General features: G+C 54.6%; 1 protein-coding gene across 1 annotated transcript in view; it reads right to left on the reverse strand.

Annotated features, from left to right (window-relative positions):
• The window catches only part of WNK1 (WNK lysine deficient protein kinase 1), a 59,786-nt gene that overhangs the window by 27,530 nt on the left and 10,638 nt on the right, over positions 1-21,618 (reverse strand). The window contains exons 2-4 of the mRNA XM_069965158.1: positions 8,727-8,899; positions 5,470-5,690; positions 4,216-4,373 (exon numbers count right to left, since the gene is read on the reverse strand). Coding sequence (XP_069821259.1) covers positions 4,216-4,373; positions 5,470-5,690; positions 8,727-8,899 — 552 coding nt within the window. The remainder of the gene's footprint in view (positions 1-4,215; positions 4,374-5,469; positions 5,691-8,726; positions 8,900-21,618) is intronic.

Below are 21,618 nucleotides of genomic sequence, written 5' to 3' on the forward strand. Positions count from 1 at the left end.
CACACGAGGCCTGGCAGACTCTCACCCATCACCCCTCATGGTGGGCTCCGGGCTGACATACACACACGAGGCCTGGCAGTCTCTCACCCATCACCCCTCATGGTGGGCACAGTCCTCAGATCAGTAACAGCCAACAATGAAGGATGTAATAATCCCATATAACCAGGAATTTATTGCCCCATATAAAACTCACCCTGCCCGTCCGTCGTACAAGGAGACTCCCCCGGCCTGCCCGTCACACAGCCCGCTGCCGCCATATAAAGCTCGCCCGTCACAGAGCCCGCTGCCACCATATAAAGCTCACCGTCACAGAGCCCGCTGCCACCATATAAAGCTCGCCGTCACACATCCCGCTGCCACCATATAAAGCTCACCCATTATACAGCCCGCTGCCGCCATATAAAGCTCGCCCGTCACACAGCCCGCTGCCGCCATATAAAGCTCACCCATTATACAGACCGCTGCCGCCGTATAAAGCTCGCCCGTCACACAGCCCGCTGCCGCCATATAAAGCTCGCCCGTCACACAGCCCGCTGCCGCCATATAAAGCTCGCCCGTCACACAGCCCGCTGCCGCCACACAGGCAGACAGTCCCCTGGAAGACACACAGTACAATGAGATGTGATAGACGTGCAGGTCTCTGGTCTGTAATAAGGGTTATAATCACCAGTCACATTCCCCCCCCCCCCCCCCCAGTGATCGGCATGCATCGTGCCTCAGCACTGGGATCTCCAAGGGAGGGGGGGGGGATGGGGGTTATGGTCGCTGACCGGACTGGACAGGTTCCCAGCAGGTCCAGAACTTGTTTATTTCCAAGACATCTGAGCGAGCGGCGGGATCTAATGAATTCCCGGAGCGGAAAACAGGAGGGAGTGACATTCAGGGGTCCTGGGGATGAGAGGAGGGAGTGACATTCAGGGGTCCTGGGGATGAGAGGAGGGAGTGACATTCAGGGGTCCGTCGGCTGAGAGGAGGGGGGTGACATTCAGGGGTCCGTCGGGTGAGAGGAGGGGGGTGACATTCAGGGGTCCGTCGGCTGAGAGGAGGGGGGTGACATTCAGGGGTCCGTCGGCTGAGAGGAGGGGGGTGACATTCAGGGGTCCGTCGGCTGAGAGGAGGGGGGTGACATTCAGGGGTCCGTCGGGTGAGAGAAGGGGGTGACATTCAGGGGTCCGTCGGGTAAGAGGAGGGGGTGACATTCAGGGGTCCGGAGAGTGAGAGGAGGGAGTGAGGGGGGTGAGAGGAGGGGGTGACATTCAGGGGTCCGTCGGGTGAGAGGAGGGGGTGACATTCAGGGGTCCATCGGGTGAGAGGAGGGGGTGACATTCAGGGGTCCGGAGAGTGAGAGGAGGGGGTGACATTCAGGGGTCCGGAGAGTGAGAGGAGGGGGTGACATTCAGGGGTCCGGAGAGTGAGAGGAGGGAGTGAGGGGGGTGAGAGGAGGGAGTGACATTCAGGGGTCCAGAGGGTGAGAGGAGGGGGTGAGGGGGGTGAGAGGAGGGGGTGAGGGGGGTGAGATTCAGGGGCGCCATCCTGCTTTCCAAGGAGAAGATACAGAGAGGTATTACCACCAGCTGGCGCTACTCATAGGCCATTATAAAAAAAGAAAGCAGCGATCTGATTGGTTGCTATGGGCGACCGCTCCACTGATCCTTTGTACATAGTGGAGATTTATGGGGCTGTGTTACAGCAGGATTCTCCTTGCTGCCCGTAACGACCAATCACAGCTCAGCTTTTATTTTTCATATTGCTGAGGTAAAGTGAACACCGAGCTGTGATTGGTTGCTATGGGCAACTGAGAATCCCAGTATAAGGCCCCTCAACAACAAACATGGCGGCCTCCAGACCGGGAGGGGGAGAAACATGGCGTCCTCCGTACCGCTCTATCCCTCCGCTCCTCTGGCTGCCTCCCTGCATTGTCTCTCTGAGGTGGTCGCCCCTCCTGTCCTGTGCTTTATACTGCAGCGCTGACACATTCAGTTCTGCTATACAGAGCCCCAGCCAGTCACTGGCAGCCATGACCCTGTCAGTCACACAGGCCACAAGCAGGACAGAGGGGGCGGAGCCAGGGACGTGACATCATCGCCTCAACTTCTCCCACGGGAAAGGAATTTCCCAAACTGCTAATTATAAGGGAAGGGATTATGGAATAAATACAGGACAGTAATCTGGGCTAGAAGAGGCCACAGCCGACTATGTGTGCTGCCCCCGGGCCTGACTAAGGGGGAGGGGCCAACCAGACTCATCTGCTTAAAGGGGAACTCTACTGCTGTTGCATAATGAAGAGATCAGCATTAGCATTATATCCAAACCAGACAATCCTGTACGCTGATCCAATCAATGGGTGTACACGGCAACCTCAGAGCTGCACTCACTATTCTGCTGGTGGGGTCACTGTGTACATACATTACATTACTAATACTGTATTATACTCCAGAGCTGCACTCACTATTCTGCTGGTGAGGTCACTGTGTACATACATTACATTACTGAGCTACATCCTGTATATACACGTAAGGGAAGTAATGTACGTACACAGTGACCCCACCAGCAGAATAGTGAGTGCAGCTCTGGGGTATAATACAGGATGTAACTCAGGATCAGTAATGTAATGTATGTACACAGTGACCCCACCAGCAGAATAGTGAGTGCAGCTCTGGAGTATAATACAGTATTAGTAATGTAATGTATGTACACAGTGACCCCACCAGCAGAATAGTGAGCGCAGCTCTGGAGTATGATACAGGATGGAACTCAGGATCAGTAATGTAATGTATGTACACAGTGACCCCACCAGCAGAATAGTGAGTGCAGCTCTGGAGTATAATACAGGATGTAACTCAGGATCAGTAATGTATGTACACAGTGACCCCACCAGCAGAATAGTGAGCGCAGCTCTGCAGTCATGTAACATCCTGGTATTTTCCTCTTATTACCTGCAGGGATGGAAACTAATGGGAAGAAACAGATGTGAACAGGAGACATTAGTGTTTCGGGTACGAGGGACAATGCGTTCGGTGTTTGGTTGTTTACATGCAGGTTACACACTCCTTCCTGCCCGGGATCGGTCGGTGACTACACGCTGTCCGCACTTTTCCTGGTATCAGGAGGACATCATTCTATTTATAGTAAATTATGGAATCTTCTATTAAGGTTAAAGGTCATGTGCGCTCTCCAAGAAAAGCGGATATTCTCCTGCCCGGGGTATAATGAGCCGTTTCCAGGAAAGTTCCTCGAAGACGTAAATCACTCGGCCTTCTCACGTGCGGAGACTACAGGACGGCCCCAGGGAAGACCACCCAACATAGACCATGGCCATGTACTGTGCTACAGATGAACCTCGAGGTGTATCCGCTCAGGATCCGGGTCTTCACACTACGGGTGGTCTTATCAATCTATATAGGAACCTACAGTTCTATGTGATCACAAGACAGCGGGAGGACAACAAGTCCCAGGACGGCGGGTTCTCTTCTCTGTGTGTAACTATTAACAGAGTGCTGACATTCCCCTGCTTTATGGCCGCTCATGTGCCCGAGGCCACACCATAAAACTCTCCTGTGCTGGAGAATGGAACGCGGCTGACGGGAGCACCCCCTACTGGCTGCAGCGTGACATGGCAGCCGGGAACAAGGGCAAGGATGAGGTGTAAGTGTGTGGCCTGTAGGGGGCGACACTATATGCCATGTGTCCCTGTAAGCTGTCACAACCCCTGGGAGCTGTAACAGGAACCAGGAGGCTCAGGATGAACACAGGGAATTGGATTCTGATAGAAGGATCATTTGTATGTTGTGTTACTGCAATGTGCACGCGTAGTACCCTGGTGATGTGACGCCCGGACCCCCCTCCTGCCCCACATACAATACACACATGGCCGGCACTCTAGCGGTGATTATTCCTGGTTATATATTATAATCTATAAACAAGATGACAGTGCTGCCACCTAAAGGCAATGCTACAAATTACAGCAATCAGGTAACCTACTATTAGCAGCTCATCACAAGGGGAGATCCCCCCGACATGGGCATCACTGGGAGCTACAATACAGGACAATGGTACTACAGAGGAAACCATACTGGGGGGGGGCGGTGTCACCACACGGACCCCATTGGAGTGGAGGGCGCCACCACACAGACCCCAGATATGTGTGTGTGTGTGTGTGTGGGGGGGGGGGGGGGGGGGGGGGGGGGGGGTATTTCCCCGCTTGGCGCCACTTACACTGGTGACTCTCCGGTAGATCTGGGCGGCGTTCTGGCACTCTGAGTACGGGTATTCAGACGTGGCCATCTCCAGCATGCACATCCCGAAGGCGTACACGTCTACGGACTCGTCGTACTTCTCCTCGTACATCTCTGGCGCCATGAACTCAGGGGTACCTTAAATTAAAAGAACGGTTCAGACTCTTAAGTTTTCTGCTAGTTTGGCGCAGGATTCGGGAGGCGCTTACTCACCACGGGGGCGGTCGGGGCAGAAGACCTGTGAGATAGAGATAGTGGGGGGCAAAAAGGAGAAGAAAAAAAAAAAAAAGGAAAAAAAGAGGAGGAAAGCTTCTTAGTTACTCTGTAAAAAAAAAATCATCTGAGACGTCTTCCATTGCAAGGCCTGAGGTGGGGGAGGGGGCGACTGACAGGGGACAGAACGCGGCGGCCCCCATCTCCTCGTAGGGTCACAGGCGCCTGAACGTTAATGGTTTTCTCAATCGCCAAGTAAATGGAGAGATGCCTGTGACTTCTACCTGTACTTACCTGGAGGATGGCGCCACCTGCTGTCACAAACCAGAATTGCCACAGTCACACAACTTTCCATTTGCTTGGTGGGGGGTGGGGGGGCCTTGCAATGGAAACCGCCAGGCGTCCGGGCAGCAATAAATACAATGCATCGGAAAAACAGACCACTTTCTGCCAGAGGGGGGAGAAAAACGAAAAACGGAACTCCCAAAACTCACCGGATCCCTTCTCTTCACATACTTACGGTATAAACTGCAGTACACACTAATATAGGGCCTACTGCAGCCACTAGGGGGAGCCCATGGCCTACAGGCAAGAAAGACACTTAAATACAGAGAGGATGAGCTTCATGACCAGGTAAGTAAAGAAGCTGGGGGGGGGGGGGAAGGGGGCGCTCCCGGACATGTGAGGGGGGGGGGTCTACCCTGCAAAGAAAGGGTTAACACCTGCCCAAAACGTAGATAAGGACCTGATACTATTACCAAGCATATATGCTTAAGACCAGACCAAGTAACCCACCTAGAGCCTGGGATGTCTGTGGGAGGAGACACCTATGGGGACACCTGGTGCTGAGACCCCAGTGGGAAAGAATTAGAGAATCTAACATCTAATCGGCCCAACCCCCACAGTGACCGAGGCTAAGGTAGGTTAGGCATGGCCCGGCCTTCATATTCAGAATACAATACAGGTATTTATACAGGAGAATTATGAGGAAAGGGAGGAGGGGGTGATGTCCAGAACCTACCTATGACACTCTTGGCGAAGGACGCCCTCTTCAGGGTGGCGAGGCCCAGGTCTCCGATCTTCACGGAGCCGGTGGGGCCGGTGATGAAGATGTTGTCACATTTCAGGTCTCTGTGGATTATAGGGGGGGTCCGGGTGTGCAGGAACTGCAGCCCCTTCAGGATCTGCCGGCACCAGCTCCGCAGGACCTTCAGCTTCATCACCTTAAACCTCTTCAGATATCTGGGGGAGAGAAGAGACCGGGACAGGTCAGGTCACTGGGGTCACGTGCCTGGGGTGGGGGTAGCCACCATTGGGGTCCTATAGTAAGGGCCTCTGCCATACTAGATGCAAAGGCCTCTTTAAAGGGTTAAATCTGACATAGTAACATGAGAAGTATCGACCGCTGGGGGGTCCGGCTGCAGAGACTGTTACGCTTTGCACTTCTCCTCTCACTTTAAAATGTTTTAGGTTTTTCCAAACTTTTAAACTTTTTGTTGTAGTTTTTTTAGGAACAGGAACACTTTAAATGGTGACCGTTATTTTCTCATACACATTTCACCACTAGTCTCCAACTGTTGACTGCAGCATGCTGGGAGTTGTAGTTCTGCAACAGTCGGGGAGTCAATAGGTGCAGACTGCTGCCAAGTTTTTTGCCTCGGAATTATTTTTTCATAAAAATAAAAACCAAGCGCCGATGCACCTCTGTGAGCAGGGAGGATGACAGAGGGGGAGGTCATGTGATAAGCTACGGCCTGCAGTTCCTGTAGGCGGCCAGCAGGTGGAGCCAGTGCACCTCTGAGCAGGGAGGATGACAGAGCGGTGATGGACGAGCTGACTGTCCTGGATTCCCAGCATTCCTTCCCTCAGACCTCAGCAGAGACCCCCCCCCCACCCACTTCCTCCTCAGCTTCCTGCTGCCCCCCCCCCCCCCGCCCCCCACTCTCCTCATAGTACCCCGCTCAGGAATGTCTTTGTATAACACAAGGGTCAGAGCCAGAAAAGGCAGAGCCCTGAGAGCCCGCGCCGCGCTATATGTGAGCGCCATCCGCCTGAAGAGGAGGAGGATGGCAGTGGTGACAGACCGAGCAGAGGGAAGCCTGCCCGGGATCTGAGGAGCCCTCGCCTGCGGCCACTGATCGCTCTCTGATGTGTCACTGTGGAAATTTCCTATACTAGACAGGCCAAGCCTCGTACAGCAGAGCCGAGTGTGTGAGAGGAGACGCCGCCAAGAGTATGCACTAGTGTATACACACACGGGAGTGTGCACCAGTGTATACACACGCACAGACACGGGAGTGTGCAAGAGTATAAACAAAGACACATGGGTGTGTGCAAGAGTATACACAGACAGGCATATATATATATATATATATATATATATAATATACACACACACACACACACACACACGTGCAAAAATTATGTCTGCGCAAATATATAGGCGCATGCAAAGTCTCTGCCGGGCATCACTAGATACGCTGAGATACAGATAGAGATATGTCTATTTAAAGGGGCCTTCCTTCCGCTATTACTATCTTTATGACGTCCTTCCCTTATTTCAGTAACATTACCAGCTTCCTCCTCCAAATAATTCCACCCTCACACCCCCCCCCCCCCCCCCAACCACACAGCCCAAGTGGATCCACCACCACCACACACACACACAGCACAGTCTGGGTTCCTCCTCCTCCTGAGCTCAGGATAAGCACTAGGCCTCAGCACAGTCTGGGTTCCTCCTCCTCCTCCTCCTGAGCTCAGGATAAGCACTAGGCCTCAGCACAGTCTGGGTTCGTCCTCCTCCTTCTGAGCTCAGGATAAGCATTAGGCCTCAGCACAGTCTGGGATAAGGGGTTCCTCCTCCTCTCCTGAGCTCAGGATAAGCACTAGGCCTCAGCACAGTCTGGGTTCGTCCTCCTCCTCCTGAGCTCAGGATAAGCATTAGGCCTCAGCACAGTCTGGGTTCCTCCTCCTCCTCCTGAGCTCAGGATAAGCATTAGGCCTCAGCACAGTCTGGATTCCTCCTCCTCCTGAGCTCAGGATAAGCACTAGGCCTCAGCACAGTCTGGGTTCGTCCTCCTCCTCCTGAGCTCAGGATAAGCATTAGGCCTCAGCACAGTCTGGGTTCCTCCTCCTCCTCCTGAGCTCAGGATAAGCATTAGGCCTCAGCACAGTCTGGATTCCTCCTCCTCCTGAGCTCAGGATAAGCACTAGGCCTCAGCACAGTCTGGGTTCCTCCTCCTCCTTCTGAGCTCAGGATAAGCATTAGGCCTCAGCACAGTCTGGGATAAGGGGTTCCTCCTCCTCCTCCTGAGCTCAGGATAAGCACTAGGCCTCAGCACAGTCTGGGTTCCTCCTCCTCCTCCTGAGCTCAGGATAAGCACTAGGCCTCAGCACAGTCTGGGTTCCTCCTCCTCCTCCTGAGCTCAGGATAAGCATTAGGCCTCAGCACAGTCTGGGTTCCTCCTCCTCCTCCTGAGCTCAGGATAAGCATTAGGCCTCAGCACAGTCTGGATTCCTCCTCCTCCTGAGCTCAGGATAAGCACTAGGCCTCAGCACAGTCTGGGTTCGTCCTCCTTCTGAGCTCAGGATAAGCACTAGGCCTCAGCACAGTCTGGGTTCCTCCTCCTTCTGAGCTCAGGATAAGCACTAGGCCTCAGCACAGTCTGGGTTCGTCCTCCTCCTTCTGAGCTCAGGATAAGCACTAGGCCTCAGCACAGTCTGGGTTCGTCCTCCTCCTTCTGAGCTCAGGATAAGCACTAGGCCTCAGCACGGTCTGGGATAAGGGGTTCCTCCTCCTCCTCCTGAGCTCAGGATAAGCATTAGGCCTCAGCACAGTCTGGGTTCCTCCTCCTCCTCCTGAGCTCAGGATAAGCATTAGGCCTCAGCACAGTCTGGATTCCTCCTCCTCCTGAGCTCAGGATAAGCACTAGGCCTCAGCACAGTCTGGGTTCGTCCTCCTTCTGAGCTCAGGATAAGCACTAGGCCTCAGCACAGTCTGGGTTCGTCCTCCTCCTTCTGAGCTCAGGATAAGCATTAGGCCTCAGCACAGTCTGGATTCCTCCTCCTCCTGAGCTCAGGATAAGCACTAGGCCTCAGCACAGTCTGGGATAAGGGGTTCCTCCTCCTCCTCCTGAGCTCAGGATAAGCACTAGGCCTCAGCACAGTCTGGGATAAGGGGTTCCTCCTCCTGAGCTCAGGATAAGCACTAGGCCTCAGCACAGTCAGGGATAAGGGGTTCCTGACCATTGCACCCTCCGTCTGGTCCCTGTTACTTACGTCTTCAGGGTCCCCGAGGTCATCAGCTCGGTGACCAGGACGATGCACTTCTTTCCCTTCAGTGTAGACTCCCAGGAATCATAGAAGCGGACAATGTTCGGATGCTGAAGACCCTTGAGCATCCCGGCTTCCTCCTTGAAGCGCTGGCGTTCTGACTTGGACAGTTTACGGTCCTGGAAGAATGAGCAAAAAACAAAACCTGTTAATATCTGTGTAACCAAGGTGGAGAGATGGCGCTGATCTACATGCTGCACCCCGCGGAGGGGAACTTAAAGGGGTCCTCTGGTTTGGACACTCTCTACAATAAGCTGATCAGCTTTCATCTGGGAGGACGCCTAGCAGTAAGTGTCCAGTCTCCCTGCAGCGCCACCACTGGAGAAATTAAGTATTACACAACATATATTCATATCACCTATTAGTCCATGTAGGCAGATTGGGTGCTCCAAGGTGGGGGACACTCTGTACCTGCTCTCTCTATTGGCTCAGGTCTATAAGAAGCCGGACACTCTGGATGATAACACGCATAGCCAGAAAAAGAGGGTGCGCACGAGCGAGAGAGAGGAGCCAGAGAGAGGAGGGGGGTGGAAGTTGTCAGAGAGAGAGAGGTGCCAGAGAATGAAGTAAAAGGTAATGTAAGAATGAGAAGGTGCAAGGGAGGTGAAGAATGAAGAAAAGGGGCTGCAGGACAGAAGAGGTGCATAGTGTAGAGCGCCCTACGCGGCTGTGAGATGGGACACACTGTATGGCGGTACTCTGTATCAGGATCGCTAGATGACTGTTCACCATCACCCTCCTTGTGGCGGGCAGCCGGTGCCCATGTGACCTCCCTTCACCCCTCTCTTGTGGCGGGCAGCCGGTGCCCATGTGACCTCCCCTCACGCCTCTTGTGGCGGGCAGCCGGTGCCCATGTGACCTCCCCTCACGCCTCTCATGGCGGGCAGCCGGTGCCCATGTGACCTCCCCTTTTCCCCCTGCAGGGGAATCTCCCAGTCTCGGCTCTTCCTCCTTCCCCTCGTTCCCTCTTCTCCCTAATGATTCGCTGATGTCGTCATTTCGCAGCAGCAGACTCACTTACTCCATGTGAGGCGGACAGAAATAGCAGCCATTACAGGAGTGATGTAAGATTACCGGGCCGGCATCACATCCCTCAGCGTTCTCCCGGGCCGCTCAAGCCCGGACCTGCCGGGACGCAGACAGATCCAGCAGCAAATATGTGAACAAAGATGGAGACAGTCATCAGAAACCATCATCTATCCAGCCCTAGCCTCGTCCTGTGTTTACAGATCCTATGCTGACTTTCACGTCTCCATGGTAACAGACCACAGTCCTCATGTAGTCTGGTCCTGATCTCCTATTACTTACTTATTTACTGAACAGACAAAAAGCACAAAACAAAAGCACGATCCAACTACACAGGACTTGTAGTCTGTTACCATGGAGACGCATAGGTTTATACAGGAGAAAATCAAATAATTTGCCTTTCCCCCCTATTTTGGATGCATCCGAGCAGCATTTACCCAACCTGTGTCTCCAGCTGTTCTGAAACTACAATCAGGAGGCCGTCCGGGCACGATGGGAATTTTGATTAGTTTTGCAACAGCTGGAAAGAAACAGGTTGCATTACCCCCAGTAAGGGACCTTGCAGGGGCCCTGTATACAGTATACAGCATGGGAAATCACCTGTACACTCATCGCCGTCAGTGCAGGAACATTCCAGCAGACGTGTCAGAACTTACTCAGGTTGAAGGGGTCAGGTCAGAGCAAGATGACAAAAATGAGGCCTTGACGTTGGTTATACAGGGCCCCGGGCGCTGCGGTGACAGCTGAGAAACACGAGGGGGGGGGGGGGGGGGTTGCTCTATTCCTGTAGATGCGTCATGGGATCCCCAGAGGACGAGGCCCTGGCAGAATCACACAGCGCCCCCCTGTGAATCGTGGCTTTGTGTTTACTTTGTATTCTAGGAACTCAGGACAGGTCGGTTCTCGGAAGCTGCAGAACAGAATATATGTGTACCCCCCCCCCCCCCCCCCCCGGCAGCGGTGGCGTCCTGTGGTGCAGGCGACGCGGTGACTTTTACACTTCAGCTTCACAGGGTGTTTGTGGCGACATTTTACTTCCTGTTACCAAAACTAACAGAAACCATCGCTGCCCGAGGAGCCTGCAAATCAGAGGAAGCCATCAACCTGCACGGACCGGGGTCACAGCAGGTCATCCCAAGTAGCGGCCATCCCTACACGGCAGGTCACCATCCCGAGGAGCAGCCGTCCCTACACGGCAGGTCACCATCCCGAGGAGCGGCCGTCCCTACACGGCAGGTCACCATCCCGAGGAGCGGCCGTCCCTACAGAAGGTCACTATACAGAAATGCTGGGAGCTGTAGATTATACTGCTCTAATGTCACCGCCATCGGCCACATCTATAGGGCAGGTCTGGGTCACCGCACCGATTTAGAAGCCACCGAGCCTGAAATACCAGATGGACGGATGTCAGGAAACCATCAGCAAGGTGGAGCGGCACAGGCTTACAAAATAAATAAAAATTATAAAAACAATATAATAGATCTGTATCCACACAGACGCATGACTCTTATACCGTATGCAAATTACCAATCACCATGGCGGGAAATCACCCAGGAAGCCATGAGACAGCGGAGCGTATACCCCAGCTTCCTGCCACCACACTAACATATATAGTGGAGATAGAACGGGGGGGCTCGATCACACAGAGCATTGTGCGCCGGACATCCTGAGCGGCCACTGCAGGGGGAGGAGGGGAGAGCTGATATATGGGGGATTGTTTATATAAAGGGCTTATACAAGTGGATTATAGGTGCTTCCCCTTTAAAAAAATAAATAAATCCGCCACATTCTGTAATTCTGCCGTTGGTGCAGGAAACAGACTGAAGCCTCACAGTCCCAATGCCGATGTACTGTAGGGTCTCCCTGTATTGTGATGCTACAACTACTGATGTATATACAGGTTGTCAGGGGGGGATATACAGGTTCCGGCACAGCCGCTGCTGTTCTCTATAATGGATGCAAATTCCCAAACAATAGAAATCCATGGAAACGCGCGGGACTGTGTACAGGAGCTCCGGATCAGCCAGTGCTGCAGCCAGGAAGGTTCTGGGCCATCACCGCGCCGGGCCCGGCCACCATTAACCTGTAACACTCATCTGTAGGAAGAGACCACCGGGGTCCAGTGCTCAGTGCCACTCAGGGGTTTGGGAATGCTGGGTGCAGTCTTCCAGTCACCGCTCCTTTGAGGACGAGATCTGTGACCTCCGGACTAGAACAATGGAGGCAGATTACCAAGGATCAGCGGTAAGGCCCCGTTCCCACTGAGCAAAACTAGCGGAATTGTCCGCCGCGGAATGCCGTTAGCCTCCCGCTCATAATGGGAGTCTATGGGAGGTGCGCGCTGCTGCTCTGTCCGTGCTGAAGAATGAACATGTTTATTCTTCAGCGCGGACAGGGCAGGAGCGCGCGCCTCCCATAGACTCCCATTATGAGCGGGAGGCTAACGGCATTCCGCGGCGGACAATTCCGCTAGTTCTGCTCAGTGGGAACGGGGCCTAACAGATCCATTACTCATCACACGCTGAACAATGGCCCAGAAACCAGAGTAACTCAAAGTGAGAGGACATGCTGGGAGTTGTAGTTTAGGCTCAGGTTGCAAAACAGCAGCCTATACCCTCCCATTCATACTGATCATCAGCATCCAGCACATTGTCTGACCCCAAGAGCTAACAAACTAATCTGAAGATGACCTGCGAGCAGATGGAAGCTGCAGCCGGGACCACTGGTCATAGATTCAGGGGGTTTCCTAGGGCCGGACCCGCAGCGCCGCCCTGGACTTCTGGGGTGAGTGATGTCATCACCAAGGGAAGCGGCGAGCAACCCCCCTCACCACGACGCTAACAAGGGGCCCCCCACACCACAACGCTAACAAGGGGGCCCCCCACACCTCGACGCTAACAAGGGGGCCCCCCACACCTCGACGCTAACAAGGGGGCCCCCCACACCTCGACGCTAACAAGGGGGCCCCCCACACCTCGACGCTAACAAGGGGGCCCCCCCACACCTCGACGCTAACAAGGGGGCCCCCCCACACCACGACGCTAACAAGGGGGCCCCCACACCACGACGCTAACAAGGGGGCCCCCCCACACCTCGACGCTAACAAGGGGGCCCCCCCACACCTCGACGCTAACAAGGGGGCCCCCCCACACCTCGACGCTAACAAGGGGGCCCCCCCACACCTCGACGCTAACAAGGGGGCCCCCCCACACCTCGACGCTAACAAGGGGGCCCCCCACACCTCGACGCTAACAAGGGGGCCCCCCACACCTCGACACTAACAAGGGGGCCCCCCACACCTCGACACTAACAAGGGGGCCCCCACACCCCAACCAGGGGGCACACCCCACACCTCGACGCTAACAAGGGGGCCGCCCCACACCACGACGCTAACAAGGGGGCCGCCCCACACCACGACACTAACAAGGGGGCCCCCCCCCACACCCCAACGCTAACCAGGGGGCCCCCCCCACACCCCAACGCTAACCAGGGGTCCCCCCACACCTCGACGCTAACCAGGGGGCACACCCCACACCCCGACACTAACCAGGGGGCCCCCCACACCCCAACGCTAACCAGGGGGCACACCCCACACCCCGACGCTAACAAGGGGGCCCCCCCACACCTCGACGCTAACAAGGAGGCCCCCCCACACCTCGACGCTAACAAGGGGGCCCCCCACACCTCGACACTAACAAGGGGGCCCCCCACACCACAACACTAACAAGGGGGCCCCCCCCACACCCCAACGCTAACCAGGGGGCCCCCCCCACACCTCGACGCTAACCAGGGGGCCCCCCACACCCCAACGCTAACCAGGGGGCACACCCCACACCCCGACACTAACCAGGGGGCCCCTCTCCAACAGCCTGCCGCTAATGATTGGGACCCCCACTGATCCCATTCACTGACAGCAAGCAGAGATCTTCTAGGAAACCAAGGCGTGGAGAGGAAAGAAGTGTATCGCAGGGGGAGGAGGAGGATGGGTGAGGGGGCCGCGGTGTTCTCACCCTACAAGAATTCAGCATCTTAAAAAGGGGCAAGAAAGATGAATAAGAGGAGGAAATACTGGGGACGTCCACAGGGGAAGCCGAGGGATGACATCACAGAGAGCCAAGTGCGGCAGTGATGTAAAGCGAGGGGGAGCGGGGCGGCAGGGTAAAGCATAGACTATACATGATTGCCAACGTGTGGAGATCCCCGGCCCTTCGAGGTGTCGGACGTTACATAAGAAATCTCTTAAGCAAAATCTTAAATGTAAAAGAAAAATCTAAATTTAGTGCGAATTGTGTAAAGTCTCCTCATAATAACCGCAACATCCTGGTGCGAGCGGCAGCCGGGTACGTGCCACTTCCTGCTGCTGACAATGGCGCTTCCTGTGCTGTGCGGCAGCGGAGGGAAGTCACCTGCAGCCATAGAGGGGTCTGTAACAGCCCGCCGGGGGTCAGCAGGGGGCGACACCACACTATGCACATGAGGATCCCCCTGTAATCACCTGCAGCCATAGAGGGGTCTGTGACAGCCCGCCAGGGGTCAGCAGGGGACGACACCGCACTCTATGTACATGAGGATCCCCCTGTAATCACCTGCAGTAATAGGAGGGGTCTGCACTGTGACAGCCCGCCGGGGGTCAGCAGGGGGCGACACCACACTATGCACATGAGGATCCCCCTGTAATCACCTGCAGCCATAGAGGGGTCTGTGACAGCCCGCCGGGGGTCAGCAGGGGGCGACACCGCACTATGTACATGAGGATCCCCCTGTAATCACCTGCAGTAATAGGAGGGGTCCGCACTGTGACAGCCCGCCGGGGGTCAGCAGGGGGCGACACCGCACTATGTACATGAGGATCCCCCTGTAATCACCTGCAGCCATAGAGGGGTCCGCACTGACAGCCCACTGGGGATCAGCAGGGGGCGACACTGTGCTCTATACATGAGGATCCCCCTGTAATCACCTGCAGCCATAGAGGGGTCTGTAACAGCCCGCCGGGCGTCCTCACTTTTTGGCACTGCACTTTCTGGTGTAGGAGTCGCGGTAACTCGTGACATTGGACCCAAAATTTTTTTTACAGTGAACACTTCACTTTTTGTCGACTTCTGCTTGGAAGGGACTCGACTTTCTTCACTTTTGGTTCCTCTATAATGTGAGGCACGAGCGGCACTTCTTTATTGTTGCTCTTAAAGGTGACTCTACCCCCCCCCCCCCCCTCCCGTTATCAGCTCCTCAGTCGGGAGTCCCAGACCCCCTTATGAAGTTTCCCGGTTACAGGTTTTATATTTCCCGCACACAAGTGGTGGGGGTGGGGGTCTGTGTAACCGGATCCAGGTCCGGGCCCAGGGGGCAGAGGGTACCCAGGCAGCATTCCAGCCCAGAGCCCCCCGGGGGTCCCATTAGGAGATGACACAGGGCCCCCACCATCGCACGCTGAACACATGGGTGTGACCTGTTATCAGGTTCCTGCTGACATCTCAGCCAAAAATCACAACGTCCAGATCTTTGTTCCCGGCCGTCGCTTTTTCCACCAAGAGCAATAAATCCGACTGAGCCTGAGCTGCCTGATTCAGGACAAGAATGCTACTGCAAAACTACTACTCCCAGTGTGGCCTGACAAAGGGTGGGAACCAATGCTGTCTGAGAAACGAGTATGATCTCAGGGCATGCTGGGAGTTGTAGTTCTGCTACAGAATGGGGATGTTGGATTAGATGCAGGCCTGTATGTTCTATACCTGGAGGGTGGGGGAGGCCTGTATGTTCTATACCTGGAGGGTGGGGGAGGCCTGTATGTTCTATACCTGGGGGGTGGGGGAGGCCTGTATGTTCTATACCGGGGGGGTTGGGGGAGGCCTGTATGTTCTATACCGGGGGGGTTGGGGGAGGCCTGTATGTTCTATACCGGGGGGGTTGGGGGAGGCCTGTACGTTCTATACCGGGGGGGTTGGGGGGAGGCCTGTACGTTCTATACCGGGGGGGTTGGGGGAGGCCTGTATGTTCTATACCTAGAGGGTGGGGGAGGCCTGTATGTTCTATACCGGGGGGTGGGGGAGGCCTGTATGTTCTATACCTGGAGGGTGGGGGAGGCCTGTATGTTCTATACCTGGAGGGTGGGGGAGGCCTGTATGTTCTATACCGGGGGGTGGGGGAGGCCTGTATGTTCTATACCTGGAGGGTGGGGGAGGCCTGTATGTTCTATACCTGGAGGGTGGGGGAGGCCTGTATGTTCTATACCGGGGGGGTTGGGGGAGGCCTGTATGTTCTATACCGGGGGGGTGGGGGAGGCCTGTATGTTCTATACCTGGAGGGTGGGGGAGGCCTGTATGTTCTATACCGGGGGGGTTGGGGGAGGCCTGTATGTTCTATACCGGGGGGGTGGGGGAGGCCTGTATGTTCTATACCGGGGGGGTGGGGGAGGCCTGTATGTTCTATACCTGGAGGAGGGATGGGCATCATCCATTATTGACGCTAGTCCAGGACATCATCATAAACTAGTCAGGAATGAGGAAGGAAATCTGGAGGCTAATGCAGAGATGAATTAGTAATGGGAGATGACATCTCTGTTAGCAGTCAGTGAATGGAGACCGCGCTAAATGTGTCCGCCCCCTGTGTACATCCGCAGGACGCCCCCCACCCCCGGACAGCACAGGGTTAATCGTAAACACTGGCAGATCATATAACCTATGTTTCTAGAAGGAATCCTCCACCACGCTGCGACTAATCTCATCCATCAGCGGCCGCCACCGCTCCGGATTACACAACCAGAGGGAAAAGCACCGACACTTGTCTCCTCGGCCTGTAATCCGCTCAACGTCTTATAGAGCGATGGAGACCCTAAAGAACGGCAGCCAGGGAGCCCCAGAGGAGGAGGAGGAGGATAGCCGGGGAGCCCCAGAGGAGGAGGATAGCCGGGGAGCCCCAGAGGAGGAGGAGGAGCATAGCCGGGGAGCCCCAGAGGAGGAGGATAGCCGGGGAGCCCCAGAGGAGGAGGAGGAGGATAGCCGGGGAGCCCCAGAGGAGGAGGATAGCCGGGGAGCCCCAGAAGAGGAGGATAGCCGGGGAGCCCCAGAGGAGGAGGAGGAGGAGGATAGCAGGGGAGCCCCAGAGGAGGAGGAGGAGGAGGATAGCCGGGGAGCCCCAGAGGAGGAGGAGGAGGATAGCCGGGGAGCCCCAGAGGAGGAGGAGGATAGCCAGGGAGCCCCAGAGGAGGAGGAGGATAGCCAGGGAGCCCCAGAGGAGGAGGAGGATAGCCAGGGAGCCCCAGAGGAGGAGGATAGCCGGGGAGCCCCAGAGGAGGAGGAGGAGGATAGCCGGGGAGCCCCAGAGGAGGAGGAGGAGGATAGCCGGGGAGCCCCAGAGGAGGAGGAGGATAGCCAGGAAGCCTGTGTGGTAGGGGGAGCCTATAGGAGGATAGCCAGGGTCCCCATGTAGTAGGGGGGAGTCTATAGGAGGATAGCCAGGGTCCCCATGTAGTAGGGGGGAGTCTATAGGGGAATAGCCAGCAGGGACCCCATGTAGTAAGGGGGAGTCTATCGGAGGATAGCCAGGGAGCCTATGGAAGAAATCTGTGTTAATCTTGTACAATGGCCCTTCTATCCATCGTGTATAACCCTATAGGACAGTGAGTAACCTGATACACATACAATCCAATGAGCCCTATAGATACAGAAAGTATATACTAACAGCTCTGCAAGGGTTACCATCGGTTCATATCCATAAGACGTTACTACCCTGAGGCCGGTGCCGGGGGGGGGGGGGGGGGGGGGGGCGCTGGCAGAGCTCCGGTCCATCACCCGACACATATTGCTGGCGGAGCGGAGTGATGTCATTACAGGACATATGTTCTCCATTCTCCATAGCCCGGAGCTAATGTGCGCTAATCCATCTAAGGCCCAGATACCTCCCTGAGCGCCGCGTGACGGGAGCCAAACCTCCGAGGCCTGAAAGCCCAGCAATCATGTCCAGAGCTGTACTCATAATTCTGCCAGGCTATGATGGATGTCTACACTACATCTTACACGATGCAATGCAGCTGGAGCGTCCGTGTGATCTGGGGCCGTGCCGGGAGTCGGAGGTGAGCAGCAGCCGCAGGATACGGGCCACGTCTCACAAGCCTCTAAGTGACCTAGAAACCTAGAAGTCTCTGGTCAAACCGGTCCTGTCCCTGAACGTGTCAGCTCTCCCATTATCCTGACCGTCATCCATCAGCACAGCAGGTCCGCAGCCACATGAGCCTGATCCCAGATCACCACCCCGCTCATGTATACATATATACAACATAGCTGGGGGAGGGGAGGACAGATACACTGACTATACAAGGAGACGCCATCTACAATGCCAATAGGGCCTATAGAACGGGGCGGCCTGGATGAGCAGCCCCTTTAGGGTAGCTTCACACGTACTGTATCGCAGAGGATATTCTGCTGCGGATCTGCAGCAGAATTGACTAAATGTACAAACAGCGTTAAATCCGCAGTGTCAAATCTGGGATATCCCCCCCCCCCCCAATACTATCTACAATGGGAGGAGGTGGCTGATAACAGAGAGCAATGTACCCCCCCCCCCAATACTATCTACAATGGGAGGAGGTGGCTGATAACAGAGCAATGTACCCCCCCCCCCAATACTATCTACAATGGGAGGAGGTGGCTGATAACAGAAAGCAATATCCCCCCCCTAATACTATCTACAATGGGAGGAGGTGGCTGATAACAGAGAGCAATGCATCCCCCCCCCCCAATACTATCTACAATGGGAGGAGGTGGCTGATAACAGAAAGCAATATCCCCCCCCTAATACTATCTACAATGGGAGGAGGTGGCTGATAACAGAGAGCAATGCATCCCCCCCCCCCCCCAATACTATCTACAATGGGAGGAGGTGGCTGATAACAGAGAGCATTGCACCCCCCCCCCCCCAATACTATCTACAATGGGAGGAGGTGGCTGATAACAGAGCAATGTACCCCCCCAATACTATCTACAATGGGAGGAGGTGGCTGATAACAGAAAGCAATATTCCCCCCCCCAATACTATCTACAATGGGAGGAGGTGGCTGATAACAGAGAGCAATGCACCCCCCCCCCCAATACTATCTACAATGGGAGGAGGTGGCTGATAACAGAAAGCAATATTCCCCCCCCCCCCCCAATACTATCTACGATGGGAGGAGGTGGCTGATAACAGAGAGCAATGCACCCCCCCCCCCCAATACTATCTACAATGGGAGGAGGTGGCTGATAACAGAAAGCAATATTCCCCCCCCCAATACTATCTACGATGGGAGGAGGTGGCTGATAACAGAGAGCAATATTCACCCCCCCCCCCCAATACTATCTACGATGGGAGGAGGTGGCTGATAACAGAGATCAATGTGCCCCTCCCCCCAATACTATCTACAATGGGAGGAGGTGGCTGATAACAGAGCAATGTACCCCCCCCAATACTATCTACAATGGGAGGAGGTGGCTGATAACAGAAAGCAATATCCCCCCCCAATACTATCTACAATGGGAGGAGGTGGCTGATAACAGAGCAATGTACCCCCCCCCAATACTATCTACAATGGGAGGAGGTGGCTGATAACAGAAAGCAATGCACCCCCCCCCCAATACCAAATGATCATCTCGAGCTTCCATTAAACCCCCGGACTTCCACTTAGGAATTCTTTCGGTTTTGTGCGGATTTCAGCTGTGAAGGATAAATCCTCTGAGTGTTGTTAATCCCGGCAGACAGATCCATCTCTGGGGTAGAGAGGGGAATGCATGCGGGAAGGGGAGAAGAGGGGTGGAAGCCCCCCCCCCCCCACAGATCCCCCCCCCACCCGCAGTTACAATATAACTGATCTATGAATCACTTATAATGTTGAGTAACTTTATAACTTCTTTGCTGCAATAATGTTACATCACATCTCCTACCCCCGTCACACCCAGAGCTGCGCTCACTATACCCCGGACCACACAACAGCCCAGACCTCATACAATACCCCCCCCCCCCCCCCCCCCTCCAATGTCTCCTACCCCCGTCACACCCAGAGCTGCGCTCACTATACCCCGGACCACACAACAGCCCAGACCTCATATTACCCCCACCGCCCCAATGTCTCCTACCCCGTCACACCCAGAGCTGCGCTCACTATACCCCGGACCACACAACAGCCCAGACCTCATATTACCCCCACCGCCCCAATGTCTCCTACCCCGTCACACCCAGAGCTGCGCTCACTATACCCCGGACCACACAAATGCCCAGACCTCATACAATACCCCCCCCCCCCTCCAAAAATAAGGCAACAAGTGGAGAACAGATTGAGAGTATCATAGTAGAATCAGACTATATGGGGTCCGTTTGTAGTCTGTGACCATGGAGACCGTTCAGAACACAAAACTTTAAAAAAAAAAAATAAAATTTTTATTAGTCTCAAGAATTTGCAGAACTACCACTATCAGCATGCAACTGTCAGGGAGTGCCGAGAGTTGTAGTTTCACAAAAGCCACAGATACTGAGTTTTGGGGACTAGTGTCGTGGCTCAGGACCCTGCGATAATCTTAGGCCATGATAGGAGATCAATGAGGATGCTGGGAATTGTAGTTCTGTCCATAGTAACAGAAATCCCTCTTCATTGTTCAGACTTTCACACTATAAATTATAAGCACAAGGATGTGGCGGCCTGGGTGCAGTTTTGCCTCTGTTCCCAGAGGGTGTGGAGAGTCCACAAATCACGGCCGTCTGGAAGCCGACAACACAAACCACAAGCTGAGAATCCTCCAAGAGCCGCCATCATCATCATCATCTCTCCTGGGAATCCTCCCAAAGAGCGGCCGCTGATGTCAGCCGGGAAATATGAGCGGTCCGCAGCTATGAGGGCGATATCACCGGGTCACTGATAACACGTGGCTGGTGATACAGGGAGCGGCTGACAGGAGTGCAGACAGATCATTTAAAGGGACAGTAACAACCTGAAACTCCAGAGCTGCACTCACTATTCTGCTGGTGGGGTCACTGTGTACATACATTACTGATCCTGAGTTACATCCTGTATTATACCCCAGAGCTGCACTCACTATTCTGCTGGTGGGGTCACTGTGTACATACATAACTGATCCTGAGTTACATCCTGTATTATACTCCAGAGCTGCACTCACTATTCTGCTGGTGGGGTCACTGTGTACATACATTACTGATCCTGAGTTACATCCTGTATTATACTCCAGAGCTGCACTCACTATTCTGCTGGTGAGGTCACTGTGTACATACATTACTGATCCTGAGTTACATCCTGTATTATACCCCAGAGCTGCACTCACTATTCTGCTGGTGAGGTCACTGTGTACATACATTACTGATCCTGAGTTACATCCTGTAATATACTCCAGAGCTGCACTTACTATTCTGCTGGTGGGGTCACTGTGTACATACATTACTGATCCAGAGTTACATCCTGTATTATACTCCAGAGCTGCGCTCACTATTCTGCTCCAGTCTTGCTCCTCCATACCAGTCGCTGTAATCTGATGAGTCTCGGAGATTCTTTCACCCACGTGAGATCAAAAAAAAAAAAAAAAAAAGAAAAGAAAAGAAAAAACCACCGATAAAATGAGCGGATTGTCCCAGTGTTTGCCTCATCTGCTGCGCTCCACATTCTGCACAGATCACTTACATTCCAGCACATGTCAGTAAACAGGTAGGGACCCACGGGCCGGGAGCCGCTGCCAGTCACGTGCCCGGCGCTCTGCAGACGGGATCACCATGGATTTACAGAAATGTATAGCAGCTTAACCCTTGCTGTACTGCTGGGGGGGGGGGGGGGGGGGGGGGG

This window comes from Dendropsophus ebraccatus, chromosome 1 (assembly GCF_027789765.1).
Source record: "Dendropsophus ebraccatus isolate aDenEbr1 chromosome 1, aDenEbr1.pat, whole genome shotgun sequence".
Lineage (NCBI taxonomy): Eukaryota > Metazoa > Chordata > Amphibia > Anura > Hylidae > Dendropsophus > Dendropsophus ebraccatus.